This window comes from Hydractinia symbiolongicarpus, chromosome 5 (assembly GCF_029227915.1).
Source record: "Hydractinia symbiolongicarpus strain clone_291-10 chromosome 5, HSymV2.1, whole genome shotgun sequence".
Lineage (NCBI taxonomy): Eukaryota > Metazoa > Cnidaria > Hydrozoa > Anthoathecata > Hydractiniidae > Hydractinia > Hydractinia symbiolongicarpus.
This window is the reverse complement of record NC_079879.1, coordinates 7019090-7045063: the sequence shown is the minus strand read 5'-3', so window position 1 is coordinate 7045063 and position 25974 is coordinate 7019090. Positions and strand designations below refer to the sequence as shown.

The following is a 25974-nucleotide window of genomic DNA, read 5'->3' as shown; positions in this document are numbered from 1 at the left end:
AGAATGATGTAACATAGCTTTTAATCCTGTATCTCTATGGTAATCCCAACTGATGAGAACACATGTCCTTATACGGTTGAAAGTCACTTTAAAGTTATTTCTTTAGCCAAGGTAGTAACTTGTCATTGAAATGTCATTTTACATCTCGGAAAAAAATTTTTATCGAATTTTAGGCATCAGGTTCTTATCTCTAGCCAAGCTATCAACATGATCAAAACCATATTTAAAAAGTTAAACCTATTTTGATTGTAAATAAATGCCCAAATTTATCTCGAAATGGCAAACCTTGTATACAACGTTAACATATTACTGCTTGTGGCGTAGTGGATCCGTTTGCGGTTTGCTGTGCTGGCAAATGTTCGAATCCTACTCTCTGCCAGGAATTGTGTCCACGATGCAAATATATTGTGCTCTCTTATTCCGCCTAAAAATTATTTTGTGTCACTTTACAGAGGTTTGGCCACTTTAATTTTTTTACACCACGAGATTTTGAGCGTCATTTTAAGGTTGAAAAATATTTTTTTTCCATAGCATACGATGCACAAATCTCGTCTTTGGTCGTGGTTGAACACAACATGTATATCGGTACTTCTTTCGGCTGTTTATTAATCTGCGACGCTATTACAATGGTCCCGCGATTATCATTACGTTGTTACGAGGAACTTATCGATACCATTATACCGCTTCGAATGATTACCAATCGAAATCGCGACGAAAACGACAAAAAGTTAGTTTTGAGTTGCGGTCGGAAATGTTTGGACTTTTGGATACGTAATGTGGATCGCAAGAAACGCATTGTCAGTAAGGAAATGACCATTCTGACGTGGTCAAATTCTCCCCGGTGAAATTTCATTGATGTTATGTGTAATTTAGTATTGTGCGTTAAACCTGTAAAAATATTTTTGTAAAGAAACTAGGTTATATACTTACTATGCAGGTGTACTCCGTTTTTTTTGAAATTTAAAGTGACTTGCCAAAGTTCTGGTTTTCATAAAAGCACAAGTGGTTCTTAGCAGGAATAAGATGTGAACGAAAACACTGATTAAACATTTTTCAACTACATTTGTATTTTAATTGTTTACAATAAGGACACAATTTTCGTGTTATTGAACTTAAAAGTGTGAAACATTTTCAAGACATTTCTCATTTAAAGAAAAGCGCAAGATTATATTGCATCCTAAGCTTTTCATTGGTCCTCTTTAAATAGTAAAAAACATCGGAAGTATAAGTCTGGCGGGACTGAAGGTTCTTTTTTTTGAAGTTAGGTAAAGGGGTCCTGAAAAAGCTTTTAAAAATTTAATAATCGAGGCACAACAGTATAGTTAAAAATTAATTTTAAAAAACTCAAAATGAAAACCGTCATTTTGAATATCTCCCACAAGGTATAAATAAATCGGGAGAATCAAAAACAAATCTCTTTCTGTTATTGTCAGAATTCAGATTATTTTTTATTAAATTTTATTACTTTGTATAATAATTTTCGTGGTATTTTTTTAATTTTGTACTAAAGTTTTTAATTTTATTTTCGTAAATATGTTAAATATGGGAAATTGGAACGTCTATATTTTTTGTTGGATGTTTTACTATTTAGGTGATTTCAAAAAAAAAAATTATTATTTGTAAAGACAATTTTATTAAGTTGTGGTTTAAACACATACCTTGCTAAAACAGATAGGGTATATCACCCCCTTAATTCCCCCGCAACCTTTTAATTTTTCGAGATGTTACTCACCTTCAGACTGAAATCAAAGCTTTGTTTCACTTTGTTTTCTTGTCGCATTTCTTGTTGTTTTTTTTTTTAACAGAGACGCTGTGCCCGTTTTTAAAAAATTATGTCACAAAAAAATATTTCAGACACATCATTGTCACGCACATAAAAAGCGTTCAAGACTATGGTTATATGTGATAGAGATATCAACAATTAAAATAGATTTATTGTAAAGACCAGAAGATATGTAAAAAATATTCGTTACATGAATTTGTTGTTATAATGTCTTGTAACCGCCCAAACAAGATTGATTATAATAAACCCCAAAAATTAAACTCACCTTTTTGAGCTATTGTTATTGTGACGCCAGGAAATAGAAAAATTATCATCTATCGCTTGAATTAGTTTCATCAATATCTCCAAAAATATTATTGTGAGAATAAATTATTATCCTACCTTTGGAAGCAATAAATTTTATGTTGATTTCAATCATTCAAATCTTTCAAGCATTAATTTCTTTTGTTTTAAACTTTATTACTTAAACCTGATTGGTTGAAAGGATTTATAAAAAAGGCGGAAATTTTGTAGAAACTACAGACGCATTTTTCATTTCTAAAAACACAAAATAAATCGCTTTAAAAAAGTTGTGTTTTGTCCAAACTAATTCTAGTTGTCTTCTTTCTTACGAAACAGGTTTAAAACAGATATCGCATATAAGTTCTTGCTAAATAACAGATTTTATTTACACTCGGTACGACAATTTTCTACCCGACTGCACATCGTGAAATATTGCCTTACTTCTGATGGTTAATAAACAGGATGAGGTGGAATCGGATATCGAAAATTATTCAGTCGAGCTTGTGATATTTGCGTCGGAATTTTTGTAGAACGTAGATACAGATAGAAGCTACATCAGTCGCGCATGCGCGACTATTGGATTACTTTTTTAATCCGTGCTAAAAAGCGGACTTACTAGAGAGGCGCGGATAGTAGGGATGCAGGAATAATAGAGTAAGTACAAACAACTTCAATCACAGTGCATCGCTACTGAAACCCAAACGGCCCTGGGTTCAAGGTTGCAAAATAACAAGTGTTGTGTATATTCCACCATTTCTTTAAGCTTGCTAGTCACATTGGTTATTCTTGCCAAGTCAGAATAGACAACTACTACCTAGTACAAAAACATTAAAAAAACTTGATTTGTAACAGGGTCTCCATGACTTCTTAAAGCTTTTTAAAACTCGTCATAACTCTTCAGAAATAATTTTCATCTTAAATAAGCACATCAATTTTTAGCTAAATTTTAGAATTTATAAACTCGGTTTTTATGCATTTACGAATTTTTGAGCTAGCACTAATTAAATTACTTAAAAAATACACTTTAATTTAGGGTAGGATGCCACAGTTCGTGCACCCAGGAAGCTGCCCGATGTCAGAGTCACTATCGCTTACTTGCTACACTTTTTAAGGGTAGAAACTCTCGCGTGCCAAAAAAGCGAAATTTTTTCGCGTTTGGCGATCTTTGGGACAAATTTTATGGACAAAATTTTTGCAAATTTAAAATACGATTCGTTTTCGGGTAAAAAATCTTTCGCGAAAGGCAAAAAAAACAAGAAATTATTTATTTGGTCATATGTAATAAGAGTCTGCAATCATTACTTTTTCAAGGAATCGGGACATTCAAGGAACGCACACTGGAACCATTTTGAAAAATTACGTCATCAAGCAATCAGTTCTAGATGGTACACCGTCAGCCGAAAGAGAGCGAGAAGTATCAGCCAGTTCATTCTGAAAATCGTGGGGCACGAAACGATAGGAAACATTTTTTAAGTTGTATCATATAACTAGCTAGCTAATATATACTAACGATGCCCAAAAATAAAGGTAATTATGGATCTAGTATTTCTGTATCTAGTATTTTAAAGTTTTTGAAGCTCTCAATTCTATTTGAATAAAGTTTGAAGCTATTGATTCATGAACCTAAATTAAAATGTACTTTCAGAAGGGGAAAACAGGCAGTAGCCTTCCGTTTAATTAGTCCATAGCTAGCTACATTCTAGTTAATAGGTACATACTATATTCTAGTTAATAGGTACATCTTATATTTTAATCTGCTGTCACAGATACTTTCTGTAGACAAATTTTATCTTTATGGTAGTGGTCTTTGTTGACGAGGGTGCCAATAAGGCGCATACGCTGTAAAAGGTGTGGCCGTTAGGGGTATGCATAGACCAGAACAAAGCCTGAAAAAAAAACCTTTTTTCAACTGTTGTCCAGATGGTATGTTACAAGAAATTGCATTTCGGGAATGCTCCGGGCGAGTTCGGGAAAGTTTAGGTGGTTTCTGAGGACAATCGTCAATTTAATTCAAAAAGTCGCCCGAATTCGCCCTCTTTATATGCAGGTGTTGCGGGATTATTGACATCCTTCTAATTCATTATCTTTTAAACTGTCATCAGCCTGGGCAGCAAAAATAGGCAGTTACTTTCATATTGAGACATTTTTTCTAACAAACGATATGGTATATTTAGTTTCTGCATGCCAATCCATCAAAAACTTCAATTGCCTCGTCTTTTGAAAACAAGTTAATTCAAACTTTATGTTGAAGGTGCCTAAAGTCTAGTTACTTTCTTCCATGTTAAATTTTTAAGTCTGGGCAGCCCTGTTTGGTGCTACTGGTTATCTTGGGGTAAGAAAAAAGTAAATCTTTAGTTGACAATATATACATATATACTTAACGAAAACCAAATTGTAAATGAATTGTTTTTAAATAGTCCTTGTAAAGGTCATGGCAACCTTTTTAATGATAGGAAGTAGCCAAGGTATTTTGACCAGACTTCTGAAACTATATTCCTAATAGATAAAAATGTGTAACATCTATATTATAATACCTGTATACGTCTGTCCGTCGGTCACCCAAAATGGTAGCTTAGCTGCACAAGTATAAAAAGGACGAGCGAACCCGTGGAACTCGCTAACGACTAGTATATAACTGTAAATTAAGCATTCTAAAAAACAGGCAAGAAAAAGAAAATTCATTTTTTTGCTATGCTCTGATTATCTATGCTCTGCTTTTTGCTCTGATATTTTGAGGCTTTTACTCTTTATTTTAATTAAAAATTATAATCAAATACAAAGAATAGCGTAAGAAGCATTTACATATATATCCACCCAACAGCCAATTTGACACTGATTTTGATGAAATGATTATTTATATTTTTATCTTTAATGATTTTTTACAGCCACCTTTAACAATTGCTTTTTTAGTAGTTTTATAAAACAAAAAATTACATTTAAGATATTATAACATATGCATAACATAAAATATCATAAAACAATAATTCTACGTAATATTCACAGTTCAGTTGTTTTTCTGGCCGTTTGTCTTTCTGCAGTTATTATTTTTACCCATGTGTTTTACAGGAAAGGGAGGAAAGAACAGAAGAAGAGGAAAGAATGAAAATGAAACAGAGAAGAGAGAATTAGTGTTTAAAGAAGAAGGGCAAGAGTATGCCCAAGTGATTAAGATGTTGGGTAATGGCCGTTTGGACGCTTTGTGTTTCGATGGCACCAAACGTTTATGTCATATCAGAGGAAAATTGAGGAAAAAAGTTTGGATAAACACTGGTGATATTATTTTACTCGGGTTGAGAGACTATCAGGTACCTATGAATTGTGTTCAGTTGTAACGACTTTTCGTTAGGTTTTTGCCTTATGAATGGAGCTTTTAATTAACCCTATTATTTCTCGATTAAAATGTTGAATTACTGGTGCAAACAATTGTTGCTGATCCAGTTCAATAATTATTTTTATGAACGAGACCACAATAATATGAATATTTTAAGCAGTTGTTGTATTGGCGAGAAACAAACGATCGCAGGAGAAGAAGTTATTAATAGCTATTAGAGCAAATTGCTGGATTCTTTATATTTTATGGCACAATTTAAGGAGGGTTGTAATTTTATAACAAAGCATTTATTAATTTGCCACATTTTTTTTTTTTTTTTGCTACCTAATAAGTATCAGGGTAGCAGGGAATGTCAAATCTTTCATCGGTTTTGGTTAGGATGTTTGTTAACAGTTTATTTTAAACTTGTTGTTGACCACTATACATAATTTTTCTCTTGACTGATGATATGGAGGTTAGAGATTAATACCATACTCTTTGTTCCTGCAAAGTGTTGGTGTATTATTGTTGAGAAAAATAGAGAACGTTTGATTTTAAAATTTTTGTTGTTGTCATTTTTAATAGGAAATTTAGGAAAAATAAAAATACAGCAACATTTTCAAGGTTTGGCTTTTAAGATTAAAAAACTGCTATTTTTTGTCAGATTCAAGGTGATTTATCCAAAATCCTCTATAGGATATCCAAAATCCTCTATAGGATGATTTAGTGTTTTGATTTCGTTTTTGGCCATGTTTGTTAACAATTTATTTTTAACTAGAAAATATGAAAAACTAAGTATATTTGTCTGCACCTCGATACCCTGTTACAGGTCTAAAATTGTGACTAGAAAATTCCTTTTTATATCAAAATAATAATTTTTGAACAAGATTATCATGACAACTGACGACTTAAAACAAATATTTACTAAGCTCCATAGCATTAAGACTTTAAAGGAAAAAGAACTGCTGTATTTCTTGTCAGTTTTTTTAGGTGATTTTTCATAGAATTTATTTAGTGTGTTTTGATTTCGTTTTTGGTGAGGAGACATGTTTTCTCTTTCAGGATGCTAAAGCTGATGTCATTCTAAAATACACTCCAGACGAGGCAAGAAATTTAAAAGCATACGGTGAACTGCCTGAAACAGGTACGCAAAACTAGCTGTGGTTGTGATGCATAGTTCTATGTGGCAATTTGGCACTAGACATAGGGTGAATCCAGACAACTTCTGAAGCTGTCTTGATTCAAATTAATGTTCCAAACCGTTTTTTTCTTTTTATTTTACATCAAATTTTCCCTGATCTCTTTATTTAACCCAAAATGAAAACTTTATATTGCTTTATGGTGAAATAAGTTTATAATTTATTTTTTGCAGTTAAAATCGAAACTATGGCTGCAAACGAAGATCAATCAGGAGACATCGAATTTGAATTTCAAGACGATAGTGATGACGATGACGAGGAAGTTGACGATGTAAGCGGTTGTCTATTAATAGCTGTTTTAATGTCGTTGCTTGTTTGTCATATGATTTCATCGTAGCAGCATTGCCTGCAAAGCCATCTTTTATGTCACAAGCATCTTTCTTTTCTTTTTTTTTAGATTGAGAATATATAACAGTGGAGTACGTCATGTTTTCATTGGTTGGCGATGTTTTCAAGCGACGTGATTGGTTACGATGAGGTTTTTTTTTCGGGTCTCGATGTAATAGTTGTGGTGTTGCCACTGACGGACAGGTTTCCTAAAATTACAGTTTTCAAGCAGAACTTTATCCGCATTTAAAGAAGTATATCTTTTTTGTTTCTGTCGCTTCGTTATTTGAGGTAAAATTCGCACAAATTGCCAATTCTGTACAAATAAGTCTCTAGAATTTTTTCCACCAAAAAATTGGGATAGAAGTGATTAAAATATTTCTGAGTTATAATTAAAATTAAATTGAAAATAATACTTAGAAGACTTCTAGTATTTCTCGAGAAGAAATTCTCGATATTCACCTACATATTTCCAGATTTTATGACAAAAATGTTTTTCGATACGAAAATGCATATTTTCTTTAGATTAACTTCTGGATTTTGTTATTTTATAATATAGTTATAACATTACGAGTTTGTTTTTACTTGTTCGGAAATATTAGTCGTTTGATAGGTAGCCACATCATTTTAGCGGGACTATTACAGTAGGGCGTCGGGTAGGGCGGAATGTTAAGAACTTTTAAAATATAGGCAAAATGACAGGAGATTTGTCTTTTTATGAAATGTCAGGAAAAAGTTCAACGTCGTCCCCAGGGTATCTTGTATCTTTTCTTACACCGAAATAAAAAAGAGACAACATGCGCTGGGAACGAGGTTGAAAAAGGTCATAAATTTAGGTTTAAAAATTAGAACTATCTTCATTTTTTAAAACAGCGACAAGAATTTTTAATTGCTCTAAAAGAATCTCTTTGATAATAGCCGTATTCCGTCTGTCTGTGTGTCCGCGAAAGCGGCGTCTTGTAACGGAAACACGAAATTTTTAAAATGCGCACGAATATCAAATGCGATATATTTTTATCCACTTTGTTACGACGGGTGAATTTAAAGGACAAGCGAACGCGACGGGTGACCCCGTGGATTTTTCCACGGGTTAACGACTAGTCTCTTTATTAATAGCCGTATTTTGTCTGTCTCTGCGCGGACCCCCCGCTGAGTTAGAAAATCGTGCTACGGAGACACGAATTTCAAATGCGATATATTTTTATCCACTTTGTTGCCACGGGCAAACTTAAAGGACGGGCGAACCCGTGGATTTTTCCACGGGCTAACGACTAGTCTCTATTATAATAGCCGTATTCCGTCTGTCTGTCTCTGCGCGGACCCCCGCTGAGTTAGAAAATGATGTTACGGAAACAAAAATATCAAATGCGATATATTTTTATCCACTTTGTTGCCACGGGTAAATATAATGGACGGGTGAACCTGTGGATTTTCCCACGGGCAACGACTAGTTTCTATAATAATAGCCGTCGTCTGTCTGTCTCTGCGCGGACCCCCCGCTGAGTTAGAAAATCGTGCTACGAAAACACGAATATCAAATGCGATATATTTTTATCCCCTTTGTTGCCACGGGTAAATTTAAAGGACGGGGGAACCCGTGGATTTTTCCACGGGTTAAAGACTATCTATATTATAATGCCGTATACGTCTGTCTGTCTGTCTGTCACGCAAAATGGTAGCTTAGCTGCGCAATAGCGAGAAGCACGCAATGCGGTATAAAAAGGACGGGCGAACCCGTGGATTTTCCACGGGCTAACGACTAGTTAGCAATAAATAATTTTAACCAATCTGTTATTTCAATATATTTGTTATTAAAATTAATGGTATGATATTCCCGCCGAGAAAATAGCTGGAAAAGTGAATCATGTTACCCCTCATAGTCATTATTTGTTGGTACGTGTTGGTAAGTGCATAGCCTTTTTTTCACTTTACCTTAAATGATATATGGAGATCTTTATAAAAGAAGTTGTGCTTTTATCAGATCCAATTTTACGAGGAGTACTTTTGCACTAAGTAAATTTGGAAATTCTCGCAAGATAAACTATTGCAATTTTGTGATTTATTTATAATTTTTCAAATTTCACGTTTAGAATTTTTTTTAGCTTCGAAAAAAATATCCTACACAGTAGCCAGGAGAACCAGCATAATTTTTCTTACCACCAGGAAATCAGAAAAGTTAAGGTTTGAGAAGTTACGCTGGGTCTCAAACGATTTTTCTGCGGTCAGAATTCTGACTGCGCTTTTTGATTGTTTAATTCTATTGTTCTTTGCTCACGTGGTCAATAGAGGGAAATCTTTTTTTTTAAACGAGAATGGCTTCACTCATCTGAACAAATATAATTCTTGTTTTACTTAAGAGGGTACATGTGACCCACCGGCTTTATGGTTATAGCAAATCCCGCATTACAATAGATTTTACTCTTTTTTAACCGCTAATAATATTTTATACGACAATCAATTTGGCTTTCAAGCAGGTCATTCTACTGATCATGCAATAGTTACACTTGTTAATGAAATATCAAAAGCGTTTGACGAAAACAAGTACGCGCTAGGAATTTTTATAGATCTAAGCAAAGCATTTGACACCGTAGATCACAAAATTCTACTAGAAAAACTCAAAAACTATGGTATCCACAATTCCAACATTCGCTGGTTTGAAAGTTATTTATCCAATAGAAAACAGTGCATTTCCTTTGACGGTGGAAATACAAATTACAAAACAATCATCTGTGGTGTTCCACAAGGTTCCATATTAGGACCACTCTTATTCCTTATATATGTAAATGATTTAAACAAAGCTTCGAATATTTTACATTCAATTTTATTTGCAGATAATACAAATCTGTTTTATGCACATAAAGATATAAAAACATTATTCTGCACAGTCAATAATGAACTCTCTAAGCTGGCAGAATGGTTTAAGGCAAACAGACTGTCCCTAAATATTTCTAAAACAAAGTACACACTTTTTCACAGGCAAAATAAAAAAGATGGTATGCCATTGAAGTTTCCTGATTTATCTATTAATAATATAAGTATAAAAAGAGCACAATCCAATTCTTGATGAAAATGTTACTTGGAGAGAACATATAAATATTTTAGAAGAAAAGGTCGCAAAGAATATTGGCATCCTATTTAAAGCAAAATTTGTTCTAGATCAGAATTGTTTAAAAAACATATATTCTTCTTTCATTCACTGCTATCTAAATTATGCAAATATTGCGTGGTGCAGCACCAACGCTACAAAATTGACAAAACTACAAAATAAACAAAAACATGCAATCAGAATTATTTTAAATGTTGACAGGTACACTCACTCCAGAGAGTTATTAAAAAAGCTCAGTGTACTGAATGTATAACTAAACATTTATCAAACTCTTATTTTTATGTTTAAGCTTGAAAACAATATGTTACCAAGAGTATTTAATAATTTGTTTCAGAAAATACAACATAAATATCCATCCAGATTTTTAATTAACAGTTTTTTTCAACCTATGATTAATTATACAATCACAAAGTTCTCTATAACTAGCAGAGGACCTAAATTGTGGAAAACATTTCTTGATAACGACATGAAAACTATTACATCACTTAACGAATTCAAACATAAACTAAAACATAAACTATTAACTACTGACAATCCATATTTATTTTAGAACACACGACAGTTACAACGTACGACATATAACACAAATCCTCATCATCTTCAATGCTAACCTTTTATATAAGTTGGGGGCTTGGTGATAAGGCTATTATAGCCTTCTTCTCGCTCCTGCCATTTTTTACCTCTTTAGCTAATATTTTTAGGATATGCAATCCTATCTTTAGATTTTACGATATAATAGCTTAAGATTTGTATATTTTATTCTTACAGAAAACTGTAAATTCTTCAACAGCAAAATAAAAAAATAAAACAAAAAAAAACAAAAAAAAAACAATAATGTGGGGTTTGCTATTGAGGTGGATTTGAATTTGAGGAATATGCTCTGACATTTGTTTGCGTCTAAGCTTTTGTTTAAGAGAAAGTAGGCTACCTACACAGAGAGAGAAAATTTTTCCTTTTTACCCTATAGTCCAACCTCGTTCCCAGGGCATTTTACCTTGTTGATGAAGTTGATATTGTTGGCCACTCCGTAATAACGGCTCAGACGCCACAAGACCTTGGGGACGAGGTTGCCTATAGTCATAAGCTATGCAGCAACTTCTTTTTCTTGTTTTCTTACAGATAATGTTTGTACTGAATAAACTTTCACTAATAAAGTAGTTTACTCTCAGCACTACAGGTAAAAAACCCAATAAAGGTTCAATTACAAGTAAGAATAGTGACACATAGTGACAACAACTGATTTGCCCTTGCAGCCATTTTGGTGTCAGCTTCACGAAAAATGTTCCTTCTATCGAAATTAAAAATCCTATTAGTTCAGTAAAAATTAAAATAATGACTTGAAACTTAGTATATAATGTTAGACCGGTTTAATGAAATAAATCTAAAACAATTTTTCAATATTATCATAATTTCTGAGTTCCTAAAATTTTGTTGACAGCATATCAATTTCCACAAGGATGTATGTGCAAAACAACCTCGCGCCGTCTCCAATATAAAAAAGTGAAAGGGGGTCCTGGGGACGAGGTTGATGTGCAGAAAATATTAAAGCAATTCTCATAATTAAAATAAGTGAGATAGATAAAACATGTTCTTTACCCAGCCAGAGAAATTGAGAAAGTAGTTTTAAGGCACAGTAATAAATATCCAATTTAAATTTTATGTCTTGTAAATAACAAAGTTGTGAGAAAGTTATTTCTTGTGTTTGCAACACGATTTTCCTGCACTAATCAGTCAAAACACCACACCTTAAAACCACTCACAATTCATTTTAAACATCCACAGCAACTTGTTCTGCAGAATATAAAATTGCTGACAACCCTATTTGCTTCAAAGAAGTAACAATAGGTTTCATCATAAGTCTCGGCATATTCCTGTACTAAGTGCCACACCCGGATGTGTGACACAGTTTACCCTGTACTAAGTATTCAATACCCCACCCTCGTCACCAGGAGGCAAAAAGCCCTGGGGACGAGGGTGACAATACCCTATCATTGCGAATACTTCATTGGGAATATTACTTCTCATCTTGTTAGTTTTTTATGTTTATAGAAGAAACCAAATTCATTTATAAAAAATAAATTTCTGTTCGATGAAAGAAAAATCTGCTGAAATTTATTTATGAAAAATAAGTTCATTGGCACTAATTTGGCCAGCACAAGCTCGACCCCAGCACCAAAACTATCAGCAAGCGCAGCGCCGTTAAGGAAATAATGCTGTGGACAATGCAAGCATACAATAATAAAAAGATACGTTTAAATAATTTTAGTTTAAATTTTAAGTGAACATTTAGAAAAAGAGAATTTGTAAACTTTCTTCATGGTGTGTATGATAGCTTATTATCCATTTTTATTTTAAATGCTGCTTTGGAAAGAGCTTTCAATTTATTCTTCAGAAAATTAATCAGCAACTGACTAATTGCGCAAAATTTAGTGGACAAATTTTGTGCATATTTTTTTACCTACCATTTTTCTATTAGTGTATTTCAATGTATTTTTTGCATTCAATGTATCAAATGTATTTTTTTACGCCCTTTTATTTGTGCTGTATATACGTTTTAGAGATGTACAACTTGGTTCCTCACACTTTAGTAAAAGTCTAGATGGGGATTTGTATTTTGCTTATATGAAAAGTACTGACCGCGGAACATACCGTTGCGATATTGATAATGGCCGTCTGGGACAGTATAGAAGTAAAAAAGTCGTTCTGGAAGTTCGGTCTAGTAAGTTAATAATTCTCACTTTTTGCAGCTTATCCTGGCCTGTCTTGCTTTTTCTTCTTCTACTAACTTTTCCGGTTCTTCTCGTTTTCTTCGTGCTTCTTTTCGCTTTTTCTCGTATGTACGATGGTCAGAGAACTTTTTTAATAAATTTTTGCATCTGAAACATTTTGCCTTTAGGAACTTTTTGAATTTCCGCGCCCGAAGGCGTAGGAAATTCTTTAAAACCGTCGTTTTTTTTCTTTCGGAGCATTTTTTGACAAAAAATCGACCCAGGGATTTCACGTTCCTCCGTCACAGATGTAAACTTCGCACCCAAGCTCCTTAACTACTGGGAAGTCTCGTATTGACGTTTCAGGCCAAAATTGGTATTTGTTTTCTAAAATATTGGCACAGTTAACAAAAAAGTATGCTGAACATAATGGTGAAATCAAAATTTTGATTTTTGTCACCTAAATGCCATTTTAGGCCAATATTGGTCCAAAAATTAAAACTACCTTATTTACGACAAAAATTGGCACAGTTAATAAGAAAAGTATGCTGAACATGATGGTCACATCAAAATTTAGATTTTTTGTCAACTAAATGCCGTTTAAGACCATAAACGTTTCAATCGCAAGACTTTCAACCATGAATGATAGGATTTATTTTTTGTTTGCAATTTCTTTTAAAATGTGAGTTTATTATGACACGTTTCGTTTTATTTTCGTTTGTTGCAAGATATAATGTCACTTGTGTGCTTTATCTTCAGAGCTTCATGCACCAAACCTCTTCGAATGTTTGACACGATAACACAACGAAGTAGCAGGTTGTCATCAAATATTTTTGTAGCAAGCGGAAATTCTTAGAGCCCCCAGGGTTTCTTGTATTATTTTATTATTAGCAGTTCCAGATATTACATTTTTTTGTAAAAATAAATAAACAAAACTATAACTGTTATATTGCACAACCTAGAAATATGCGCTTTCGTATCCTCCTCTCAGTTGCAGTTTTAAATTAGTTAAACAAGGCAGGAGCAAAAAGACTGCGTCTGTTCGTTACCAGCTTTTCTCAGAATTGGATCAATAGTTTTTTCCGACTTTTACACAAAGATAGAGAAAAAACCTCGAAGGTGACAAGTCAGTTTTTTTAGAAAAAATCTTAGCGGCTAAAAAAATGGCGGATTAATGCGCAAAATGAGCCAAAACGGTCCAAATTTACGGTTTTTACATTTCTCAGGATTGGATTATTACTTTTTCTCATTTTTTGCACAATGACAGGGAGCAATAGACCCTTTTTTAAGAGGATTTTACTGAAGGTTTGGCAAGTTTATACAAAAAATAAATTCATCCCTTGCTGGCACCTTTTTAAATGCCCGTGCTCTTTCGAGGTTTCGCAAGCCTTGAATTGTAGTCGTTCAAATGTGCGCTACTTCGGGGAAAACAAATACTCCAGTCGACGCAGTAAAATTTTAGTCAAAACCTGGAAAAAAAATGATCTGTGTGTTTTCCCAAAATTCAACACAAGTCTAAATTAAAAAAGTCGTTTTCCCTGTTTTCTAATGTGACATCTGTGTGAAAAAAAATTAACAAGGATAAAATTATCTTTTTAAGGAGCCTAAACATGCCTAAATTTAGACTAAAAATAAAACTTTGAAAATTTGACGTGAAGAATTACGCCATTTTAAAAATGGCGGACACCTCAATTTCCACAAGATTTTATGGGGCTTTTTTTGTGGCGATTCTACATATCATAAGGAAGGTTAAATTTCAGGTTAGATCATTTTTTCCAGGTCATAAGCTTAAACGACTATTTCCACAAGATTTTATGGGGCTTTTGTTGTGGCGATTCCACATATCATAAGGAAGGTTAAATTTCAGGTTAGATCATTTTTTCCAGGTCATAAGCTTAAACGACTGGACTAAAACAAACAAACAAACAAAAACTAACAACGTTGATAAAAAAGACCAGAGCCGCTTATATTTTTATATATACTCTTGCGTCATAATTTTGAAAATAGACAGTTCCAGTTACTACGTACAATACCAGCTTTTAAATCGATGAAACAATTCACATATAAAACTTACAAAAATCTCATTTCCTACTCACAGTGAACCTTTAAACAAAGCCTGCGAACGAAGATAAAACGGCATACACACGATGAAACATTGAAAAAAGATAATAAGGCGAGATTTATTAAAATAACAGAGCTATCTTCAAGAAATATCTTGTGAGATTACTTTTTTTATCAAAAGAAAATGTCTCCAAAATACAATAAAAAGGAAAAAATAAAAACGGAGAGATGAATCTATCAAAAAATTTACATGGTTGTAGAATTTTATTATGAATAAGAGGAATAAGTACAAAAAAACAAACATATACTATCATTCGCTCAGTTCGAAAAGAACTTTAGCCAATAAGGCCAGTACGCTTGTGTCTATCATCTGGGAAGTAGTAAGAGCTAATATATCGTTCGTGTAAGGAGTTATTGCTGGTCGGTTGCACGGCACTTTAGCCATGGATAAAAGAATATTTACAGAACGGCGCAGCAAGCTGATTGTAGTACCACAGATATCTTCAGCATTAAGGCCGGGTTGGACACGCCCTCCCGACGAGAGGTAATTCGACGTGTTCTTCTCAGCTTCGTAAACGAATTTCACTAGGTTATTGATACCGGCTTTGCGTTCTGCCAAAGTTTTAGCAAATTGTTCGGAATGAGCCAAATTATCTAATAATATGATTGCGAATTCACGTGTAGGAATGGGATGCTTTCTGGCGATTTGTTTAATAAGAATGTCTGCCACATCACCCAGTTGTGACTCCACAGGACACGATATAACATGTTCCACATTCGCAGCGTTTATAGTTAACTTAGCTAGGGTTTCCATTGCGAGCCTTTTAGCGGATAACGCATGAGAACCTGGCGCAGTCGGCATCGGGTCCAAAGCCTCAGAGGAGCGACACACAAGCCAATGAATTAAACCGTGAATAAGCGGTCGGTACACGTTTTCTTTGATACGTGCAAGATGTAAATGACCGCCAATGTTTCCGAGCATAACTAACGTATTCTCCCTTATAGCGTGAACTGAATCCCACCAAGACGCCGTTTGGTCGTCTGAAATTGCATTGTTTACAACAACGCGTTCATCTAGTCCAAGCTTAAACTGAGAATGATCCGTGATAGCATGTTGATGTTTACGTAAGAGAATCTGACCACAGACAAGCAGCAAACCCGTGTGACCCGCAAGCTCGACATCATTATCTTGAATAAACGACAAACTACGAAAAATATTCGACAACGCAACACATCTGTTAAGAAGGGACACGTCGCTCTCTAACGATCCAACAAACGGAGTGTTCTGTTTCACGATGCACTGTTCGCTTTGAACATTTCCGCGGTTTTCACGGTTCAGCCGTCGATTTAAATACTCGATGAATTCCTTAGAATCTTCTAAATACTTCTTGTCGCAGGGAATGTCGAACTCTAAATCCTTTAACAACTTGCGCACTAACGGATCTTCGTCATGATCCTCTTTTTTATCTTCACTGTGATTCTTCATAAGATCTTGTAAAACACTCATGCACACTGTATTTTTATCCTTTATGTCGGCTTTTAATATTGTTTCGTTGTCACCCTTAGAACTGTCCGTCTTGATCTTATCAGAATCACGTTTAATATTTGTCGTCTCTTCAGCATCCATGTGCAATTTTAACGCGTCGATTTTCCGCTGTTTTTCCTCCTCAGACTTCGTAACGTAAGTCAAGCCTTTAGGGAACGTTTTTAATTTCACGTCTTTCGTGGGAAACGATGTCCGTATGTGGCTGGTATTATCACCGCCACCACTGTCCCAGAACTCTTTTCCCGTGTTTAAAACCTCCTTCATTCCAGCTACTACAACAGCAGAAGCGATATTTGAACTGTAACTACCCTTCGAGTTTTTACACACACCCACCCATAAATCAGCAATCTCATCGTCTATCGATTTAGTACTGTTTTCGGAACTAGTTTTATCGGAAGCTGGTAATAGCGGGATTTCTAGTTCTTTAAACATGTTGAACAAGTTAGCTAGGGAACGTCTGTAATGATCCATTAGCGTATCGAGTAATCCTGGTAATTTGTTGAGGTGAAAGTATGTGATAGTAGTGTCGTCGGCGAGAAGGATATTTAACGTATCAATCGCCCACGTGCACTCAGCAACTAAACCAGACTTTAAAGACATCATGATCCGCCAAGCTTCAATTGGGCCTGAAATTTGAAAAGTATGTTTCTAGTTTATTGTCACGAGCTCAATAATTGGTAAAAACAAGAACAATGTGGCAGTTACATGTAGTTAGGTAGAAGACGTTGACAAAATAAATGCAACAAAAAACAAACAAAAAAACTGACAGAATAAAATCTAACCTAAATCTTTCGAGGTGAGTTTCTTCCGCTTCGACAACGCTGGTTTTACACCTTCAACACAATCAGCTGGGAATGCTAACTCTCGTTTCAGCGAACTAGCAGAATGTGATTTTGTTTCAGGGGTGTTGATTTTCTGTCCCTTGCCATGCAACTTGCCTACCTCCTGTTGCATGTTTAAACGTTGTTTTCGCTGTTGTTGTTGCTGTTCTTGGTGTTGTTGTAACTGCATCCTCAGGTGCTCCTGTTGGGCGTTGTACTTTATTTGTTGCAAAGAATCGCGTGATATTGGTGGCATTTGACCTCGCGGTTTAGCATTGGGGTATGTCGGAGTGCCAAATGCAGACATAGGGTGTCGCTGATTTGGTTGTTGCGTCCACGGCATGCGTTGTAAACCTTCAGGAAATAATTCTGGTGGACCCTGCCGCGGTGAAAATCCTCTTGCCCAACCTTGGGACATTCCATCATTTGACATACTAGGTCGCATATTGTAGTTTTGCATTGGACCTCGTGGAAACATTTGGTTTTGATAACCAGCAAAGTTTGGATAGCTGGGAGGCATTTCCTGGTTCCCACCATATCCTGGAGGTGGCATTCCTGGTTGCCCATATGTAGGCAATCCACCTGGATTAACTACTCCCGGGTTAGAAAAAGTCATTCTTGGGCCAAACTGATTACTGTCTCCAACTACTGAACTTGCTATAGAAGAATTAGCCATTGAATTACTAGAAAAAGCATTGGGCGGCCAGTTTGGAGTAGACGCGCTGGAGTTCATTTGAAAAGTATTGTTAACTTGGTTTTGACCTGGTACTGCAAGTTTGTTTTGGCCGTTAGAAGGATTCAACGAATCATTTAATGCGATTGTGGGAACATTGAGTTCCTGTTTTATACCTGATGCTTTACGGCTATTCCATTTCGCTACAAAAGATTCCTTTTCCTTTACTTCGTATGCGTGCAAATATTTCATGTATTGTGATTTCACAAGGTAAGCTAGTGCACTGTTGCCACTTGGTAAATTGAGAGCAGTAAGAACTTCTCTAAAAAGTCGCTTTTCCATTACCTAAGAGAAAAGCATGGATTAACACTAAGACAGCACTAGGTGTCAAATTTGAGAAAAAAAACCGTTTAAAGACCATTTCATATTTTAAAAATCTTGACAAAATTTTGTGGAACAATGAAGACCAATCTTTGAAGACCAAAGGTTTTCTTAAAATATAGATAGTTCATAGTTTTTCAAAACATAAAATTTAACAGGTTTTAATAGCCTAAACTTTTATATTCCAGAAAACACTGAAAAATTTTTGGTAGCCAGAAAACATTACTAAGACATATAAACATAGTAACATACTTGTTGAATTCCTCCTCTTTCGCATACTGCACGAAACAGTGTGTACAAATCCAATGGACGCTTTCCAATAACTGGCAACTTGGTTACTGGTGTTCCTAAATGACAGCAAAAAATTAACACAAACTTACAGAAGATAATCTTCACAGGATTTCAGAATTGTATCACACGCTAGATTTCCACTCCTTTTTTAAATCTTCATTCTTTCCAAATGCCCCAATCCACTTAATTTTCTTATCAGGATAATATCTCAAATGCTACAAAAGTACGTGTCCTACTTCGTAGCGAATATGAACTCTCTCTTCCCTATGGTATTATGAACTCTCATAATACCATAGGGAAACTGTAAATTTATTAGAGGACTAAGGCTGGATATAAAAAGGAATGTTTACATACCATGGACACTCATAAATGCTAAATATCTTTCCAGAAATTGTTTCTTCTCCCCATCATCAATTAAATCATACACTTTTGATAACTAAACAAAATATATATTGATATAAAAAGACTTACATTATCTCCTTCTACATCAAGGATAGTGTAGAGATATAAAACCATGATTAACCATTGTGCAAATTTAAGAAGTAAAATGTACCTGCTCATATTGTTTCGGTGAAGCACGGGCTTTTAAAATTTTCTGGGCATTCTAAATAAAAACAAAACAAAAACTAAATAGTACATGCAGTAAAATTATTATGGATAGAAAAGCAATAAACAGAATACTTTATAATTACCGGAGAAAGAGGTGTCTGTGGCCATGACGGACTTAAACTCGACAATTCAGAATCATCTTGAAATGGTGATGGAGAGGGAGATGCAACTGGCATTGATAAAGGTGTTGGTGGAGCAGACAGTTTTGTTGCACTGCCAGCAACCAAGAGTGAACAGCCAGAATGGTTAGCTTCTACAAATTAACCAAAACAAATGTAAAATATAAATATTCTAATATTTTTATAATATAATGCAATAAGATATATGTAGCTATCTATCAGAAAATCCATAAAAATATTACCATGATCTTTCTTTGATTGCAGACTGGGATTCACCTTAGCATTTTCTTCATTTGACTGCTGTGATAAAAGATTTTGTTGAGATCCTGAACAAAAAAAAACATTCTTATAACATACAGTTTTGATAATAAGGTAAGTGTTTGTTAAAAAATATATTTATGTCTTATATATTCATGGTGATATCACCATCTTGACATGGTAAAAATGTCTTCCTGAACAATCAAAAATGTATGCTTTTAAAAAAAATATTAAATAATGAAAACACAAGCTGATTAATTATTAATCACAGACAATTTAATAGGGGAGAACCTGTGGGAAAGAACAAGCTTATATCAGAACAGCATGATATGGATTGGAGTACACTAACAAAGTTTGCTGCCTAATTTCCTGCTAATTAACAGAAAACAATGAGCTCATTAATTAGTTGACATTTTATTGAGCACACTGGGGGAACAGAGGAATTTCTTTTTTTAAAAAAGTAGCTAATTAGATTCATTACCATGGCGATGCTAAACCTTGAAATAAAAATAGGCTATAAAACTTGATGTATTTTTAGTTGCTTATGCTCTCATTAAGAAGCAAATGAAACATTAATAAGTTATTTTTAGAACATTTTTAAAAGATAAATATAGAGCATAATTGTTAATATAAAGATATAACACAACTAGCTGTTGCCAAGCTTCCATGTTGTCTCGTAGCAAATATGGAAGATGTTTCATAAATAAAGTTATTGTGGCTTTAATCAACATATCCAAAATAGATAAAAGACTTATTATCAAGTTAGGTAAAGTCTTGCATTTCTTGGAAATAAATTTAGAATGGATGAAAAGATACTAAGAATTTGTGAAATCTTAAAGTGTTCAGATATATATTACCATTAACTTATACTTGACTTATAGTATTTACACTCAAACAAAACTTCACACCACTGTGATGATAAAATTTCTGTGGCAAATGTTATTTAACGTAACTAAATTGGGCAAAAACTTGGCAGAAATAGATTTTTCCGTTTATTTTTCTCTAGTAAATAAATAGCAGGTTTAATCCTTTCTATCAAATGCAACTCGTAGTTTTTCAACTAACCCTATAGATATCGGAAAAGTTCCTTGTCAAATCAGTACAAGAACTTGTCCACATAGTGAAAAAAAAGAAGCAGCAACCATATTTTATTGAAAGCACAAATTTGTTCTTTTTGCTGATAAATAAATATTACTTTTTCCACATTTCTTTAATTTGCATATATTACCTTTCATCAATATAACATATCAGTTCAATAAGACAGACATTTACATTTTAAAAACAATAGTTTGCAAATAAAAAACCTTCAGATTACCTTCAGATGATTTGACAGAAATGTTTGAAATAGATCCCTTGACAGAGCCAGATGCACTGTGATTGCTGTCAGTACTATTAGCCATGGGAGAGTAAGGAGGTGGATTGCCATTTCTTGGTGTGGCACGTCCCTGACTCATTGGAGATGATGCATTAAGAATGTTCATTTGCACATCTTTATTGGGTGAGAGGACACTGAAGTCAGGTGGTTGATTTAATTGTGATTGCTGGAATGGTGATGGCATCTGTTCAGTACTTCCAGTAAAGCGTGGACCAAATGGGTAGTTGCTAATACCACCTGCGTTAGGAGTGGGAAATCCTCCCCTTCCTCGAGTTGATGCAGCAGCAGCAGCCCTAACAGCAGCAGCTGCTAATATGGCTGCATTCCTCTGGGCATCACTACCACCTGCTAAAAAAAATAAACACAGTTAAATTGAGTCATAAAATTATTGCATTATAGGTTGTTGATATTGCTAAGGAGAGTGACAAGTACATTTCTCCTTTTTTATAAATGAATTCATTACATTTAAAAGCTTGGAAAAGTCATAAAGGTAAAGAAGAAATTATGAAACTAACATTGATCAATGGGAGGTCGGGGCATGGTATTATCTGCTGGTAACTTTTGTGTTGTCTCATTTGCTTGGTTAGTTGAATTAGTTGAAGCTGTGACAGGTGCACCTGAAACCTAAAAGAAAGAAAAATGACCAACAATATAACTAAAGGCACCAAAGGTAGGCGGTGCTAAAATCAATAAGGAATTTATTTTGCTACATACAACTGCAGCTGACTGATGAGAAGCCAGGTCTGAATTCGAAGCTGAATCACTACTAGCCATGCTTGACTGTCTGTTGTGTTGTTGCGGAAAGCTACCACTTCCACCAAAGTTAGGTAAACTATTATGTTGATTGAGACTGTTATCACTGGTAGATCCATTTGATGGTGAGTTAGTTGCACCTGGAAAACTAGATCGATTGGCATCAGCAGCTTGTTGTGCAGCTAACTGCTCTTGCACCTGACGTTGGAACGCAGCCATTCTTTGCTGCTGCATTAACTGTGCTGCTTGTTGTGGGTTAAATCCTCCAAACGGGTTGGTGGGAGACATAAAATCCTTTAGAAAAAAAGAAGAACCTTATTAGGAGATACAGCAGAATCAACAACAAAAAACATTTCATATCAACTCTAGGGATATACGTTTACATAAATTTTGTAAAATAAATCCTAAAAAATCCTGGAATTGAAATCAAACAAAATCTTGATGTTCACCTAAGTTAAAATGCGTATGTCGTTAAAATTTAAGAGAAACATACGGGTCATTTTGACTTATGATGCTTAAGAATATTGCGAGCCTGTTGGTGTATTTATATGCAACCAATGTGCAACAATCAAATCTTTATCTTAATAATTTGTTACCATTTCTCAATAGTTGAGTTGATCAAGACATAAAAAATTTGTTCTATATGTATGTTTTATAGGACTATTAGTCTGTAGCCTAGTGGTAGAGTTAGGGTACTCCAGCAATCACTTGCTGAAGCAAATATGCAAATATAGTGGTGCGTAGATTAGTGGTTATAGCTCTCGTACTCTGTGCGGGAGACCGGGGTTTGATTCCTCTTGACGGCGATTCAACATGGGCGAGTGAATGTTACCATAGCCCCGGGTTAACCCAAGCCATGTGAGGGAAATTGGGAAGATGGCACACTGTGTGGGCCGTTGGATGTTGCCGGGAGTTGTCTAGTAGAGCGCAGGCTCTAATTGGGTCTGCGTAGCTCAAAATGAGCATTAAATACTCTAGGACTCTCCATCTACGCCATGGCCCCTCCTGGAAATAATAGACAGGGTATATCCCTCGATATTTGTGAGGCTAGCCATGTAAAATATGCACATCTATCTATATTTCTGAAATTCAAAGGCTGTGTTTCTAGTAACAATGTTGCCACTTTCAAAATTGGGTTTGTTACTATAACCTACAAATATTGTCTTTGTGCTTCAACCTACCACATTGTTAGGTCAGTTTTAGTCAAACTAAAAAATCCTTAAACTTTAAAACCTGCAAAATCAATGGACACTGAAATATCCAGGCTGTTTTTTAAGTGAATTGAGGCTTATAAGTGTTACAAGCTTGTGCTTCATTAAGAATACAAATAATTGCATAAAGTGCTGTAAATGGTTTAGTAATTCGTGATTGGCCTCACTAATTTTAAAAGATTTTCAATTTCTAGTGGCAGTTTTAGAGGGACTAAACCTCCCATTTAATCCACAGATAATATATACAGATAGCTCCTATACTTCTGCCCAAATAGAGAATAGTCTAGGGAATAGTGTTGGGACTTGATTATCACAATGCTGAAAAAACTAAGAAGTATATTATAACACAAAATATTCTTTTATATCTTAGTAATATAAATGAAAGTTTATATTCGAAGCATGGTTTTGTAATATGTACAAGGATTTGCAACACAAAACTTGCACAGGTTGACAAAGTAACCTGGTAATAAGAAGTAAGACAAAGACTAATTTGCATTATTTTGACTCAGGACTTTAAGAATTCAAAACATTAGTATGTCTTCTCGTGTACTTCATGGGTTCTTTAGGTGCCCAAGCTTGAATTGTTTTTTTCCATGCACCTTAAAATTTCTTAATTGTAAAAAACAAACGTATCTAAAACAAGCAATATTGTTTATTCTATTCTTTTTTGAAAATGTTAAATATTCACATTGCAATGAAGGTTAATATCTAGTTTATAAATAATGAAAAGACAGGAAAAGTTATGTGAGCATGGATAAATAGAAACCTGTAAGATATAGTATCATAAAATTAGCAGTATTGATATAGTATTATAGCACAGCAGTATTGATTCAGTTGGCATTTATATATCATGATCAAGGAATAATTTGTAGTAGCATGCTTTGCTTTAAGAGACCAGACTAAACAAGTCAAACACAGGTAATTGAATCATTACTAGTAATTTTCTCAGACATTTTCCGACATTATATATTCTGTTTACGCCAATAACAGGCCGGGACACGAATGCCATTATAATGCTGGCCGTTTGTGTAGACAAACCTTTACAAATGCAAGATTTGATTAATGAAGGTATTCTTTTATATCCTCAAATCTTTATTATTTCTTAGATATTGGATACTTCAGGATGTTTTGGATACTTAGATTTGTTAGTTTGAAATTCCTGCTGCACTGTAAATAGTCCAATCCTAGTTAGTTAAAGCTATTTTGCATTAAAATTATACTTTAACGCCAAACTGCGAATACAACAGCATATCTACAACTTACGTTTTCACGTCCTGCATTGAACATACCAGCCATTCTCTGCCTCTGAAAAGCAGCAAGAGCAGCAGGATTATTGAACATAGCAGCCATTTCATTCATTCTCATTTTGCCAGGAAAGCTGCCATTTCCATTAAAGGCATCCATGCCTGGCATCATTCCATTGGGATCAAAATTAGACCTATTTCTTGGGTCAAATCCACTTAATCGAGGGTCCATAAAGTTCTGAAAATTTGGGGGCGTCTGACTGTTACTTGGGCTTTGCATATCGAATGTTTCATTCTCATTCATTCCATATCTTGATAATCCATTCTGTTGTCTTATATTTGAATTTGCCATATAAGGATTTGAACCAGCAGTTGGGCCATTTCCATAGGAGCCAGGTATTTGTTGATTTCCTTGAAAGCCAGTACCAGGAAATCCATTCACATTACCCTGCTGCTGATCAAAGAACTGTTGCATCATGTTTTGTTGGTTCATTATAGATCAAAATATGTTCAAATCAATGGTTTTTCCATGAACATATTCATACTTATTGATATATTTCTAAGTTTCACCTTTTTACGAGGTTTATAAGTAACTATATGCCTTCCTTTTGACGCAATATGTTCAAATTGATCTGTGTATGGCACTCGTTTGGCAGCCTATTTGTGAGTATAAATCGACAGTAATGACCATCTTAATCGGCTAAATAACAAAACAAGCTCTTCCTCTACTTTAAGCTAGCTAAATCACGTAGATAACTTATGGCAATATCTATTTTTTGTACAATATATAAACCATATTTTCTCAATCTCAGAAAATTCAAGATGGAAACTCTTTCCCGAAGCTATAATGCAAAACTAAATTGGCTCGGCTCAGACCTCCAGGCGGCTCACGATTCAGCGTTCATAATGGCGGGGTGGGCAACAAAAGGGAAACTGATTCTACATCCTGCTGGCAGCAAATAATTGTGACGTACTAATCAATAAATTTTATTTAATATTTTAAAAGGCATCATGATTAAACATATTTATTAATTAGTATTTGTTTACACTAAAAATAGTATTACAATGTTTTTAGCCTCCTTACTTATTTTTTTTAAAAATTGTTATACCCCCGTCCTAAATGGAACATTGTTTACGAAAGTGCCAATCATCGTTCTGGTGTTTATTACGTCCATTCCTACGTTCAAGAAGACACTGGAAATACAGCTTAATTGACAGATTTTATTTTTAAACGATATTTTAAAGCGCAACAAACAGTTTCGACCACAGTTTCTGGACGCTTTCCACGGTTTATACTCAACTCATTCACCTGTGAAGTTGAGGCCACATGTTTTTATTGGCCTGATAAATAAAGAAGCCTTTATCGCACGCTGTTCAGGATAATTAAACATGTTGTGAGAATATATGAATGATCAGCAATTTTTATATACACTTCTAAAAAGAACTAAAAAGTGAGAATTGAACTAGTAATAAATGTCACAAACTTGATGATAAAAAACTAGATATTAAACAAAGAATAATTTTAATAATTTTAGGTAGATAATGTGCACATGTGAGTCGATTTCCGTTGCTATGCCAATGTAACATGTTGCACACGCAATGAATGAAAAACGGCGGGAAAATGATTTTATGATGTCATAATGATATCAAAATATTGACGTCGCACTTGTATTGTGGCAGGTGGCTGTAAAGATTAATAAATTGTGTATTCTTAGAAATATGTAGCCGAAATAACGATTATAATATCAAATAAGTTTTTTTAGAAGATTAAATTACTTTGGCGATACTACACGAGTAAAAAAGTAAACAGTGCAATGGAAAAATCGGGAAAAACACTACATCGTTAATTGTTTTCAAGAGATTATCTAAATATTAAAAGTAGAACTGACCCCCGGAAAGATTAAATGACTAGATCAC

General features: G+C 34.4%; 3 protein-coding genes across 5 annotated transcripts in view; 2 read left to right on the top strand and 1 right to left on the bottom strand.

The window, feature by feature from the left end:
* The window catches only part of LOC130644470 (leucine-rich repeat serine/threonine-protein kinase 1-like), a 33713-nt gene extending 31735 nt beyond the window's left edge, over window positions 1-1978 (top strand). For both annotated transcript variants that reach the window (XM_057450094.1, XM_057450096.1), the window contains one exon: window positions 532-1978. In XM_057450094.1, coding sequence (XP_057306077.1) covers window positions 532-845 — 314 coding nt within the window. In that variant the 3' untranslated portion in view covers window positions 846-1978. The remainder of the gene's footprint in view (window positions 1-531) is intronic.
* A 1455-nt stretch (window positions 1979-3433) lies between these two features.
* Window positions 3434-7471, top strand: LOC130644469 (eukaryotic translation initiation factor 1A, Y-chromosomal-like). Its single transcript, XM_057450093.1, has 5 exons — window positions 3434-3592; window positions 5132-5370; window positions 6438-6519; window positions 6748-6845; window positions 6972-7471. Exons 1-5 carry the CDS (start codon window positions 3577-3579, stop codon window positions 6984-6986), a joined length of 450 nt encoding a protein of 149 aa, XP_057306076.1. The 5' UTR covers window positions 3434-3576; the 3' UTR covers window positions 6987-7471.
* Window positions 7472-14656: 7185 nt separating this feature from the next.
* LOC130644467 (AT-rich interactive domain-containing protein 1A-like) lies at window positions 14657-24928 on the bottom strand. 2 transcript variants are annotated; one of them, XM_057450090.1, is made up of 11 exons: window positions 24077-24928; window positions 21564-21896; window positions 21365-21473; window positions 20790-21197; window positions 19459-19542; window positions 19181-19350; window positions 19042-19092; window positions 18843-18924; window positions 18450-18544; window positions 17105-18161; window positions 14657-16948 (listed from the first exon to the last, which is right to left on the bottom strand). In XM_057450090.1, exons 1-11 carry the CDS (start codon window positions 24548-24550, stop codon window positions 15087-15089), a joined length of 4725 nt encoding a protein of 1574 aa, XP_057306073.1. In that variant the 5' UTR covers window positions 24551-24928; the 3' UTR covers window positions 14657-15086. The 2 variants fall into 2 exon arrangements, with proteins under 2 accessions (XP_057306073.1, XP_057306074.1); XM_057450091.1 differs by having other exon boundaries at window positions 20790-21194.
* Window positions 24929-25974: the final 1046 nt, after the last annotated feature.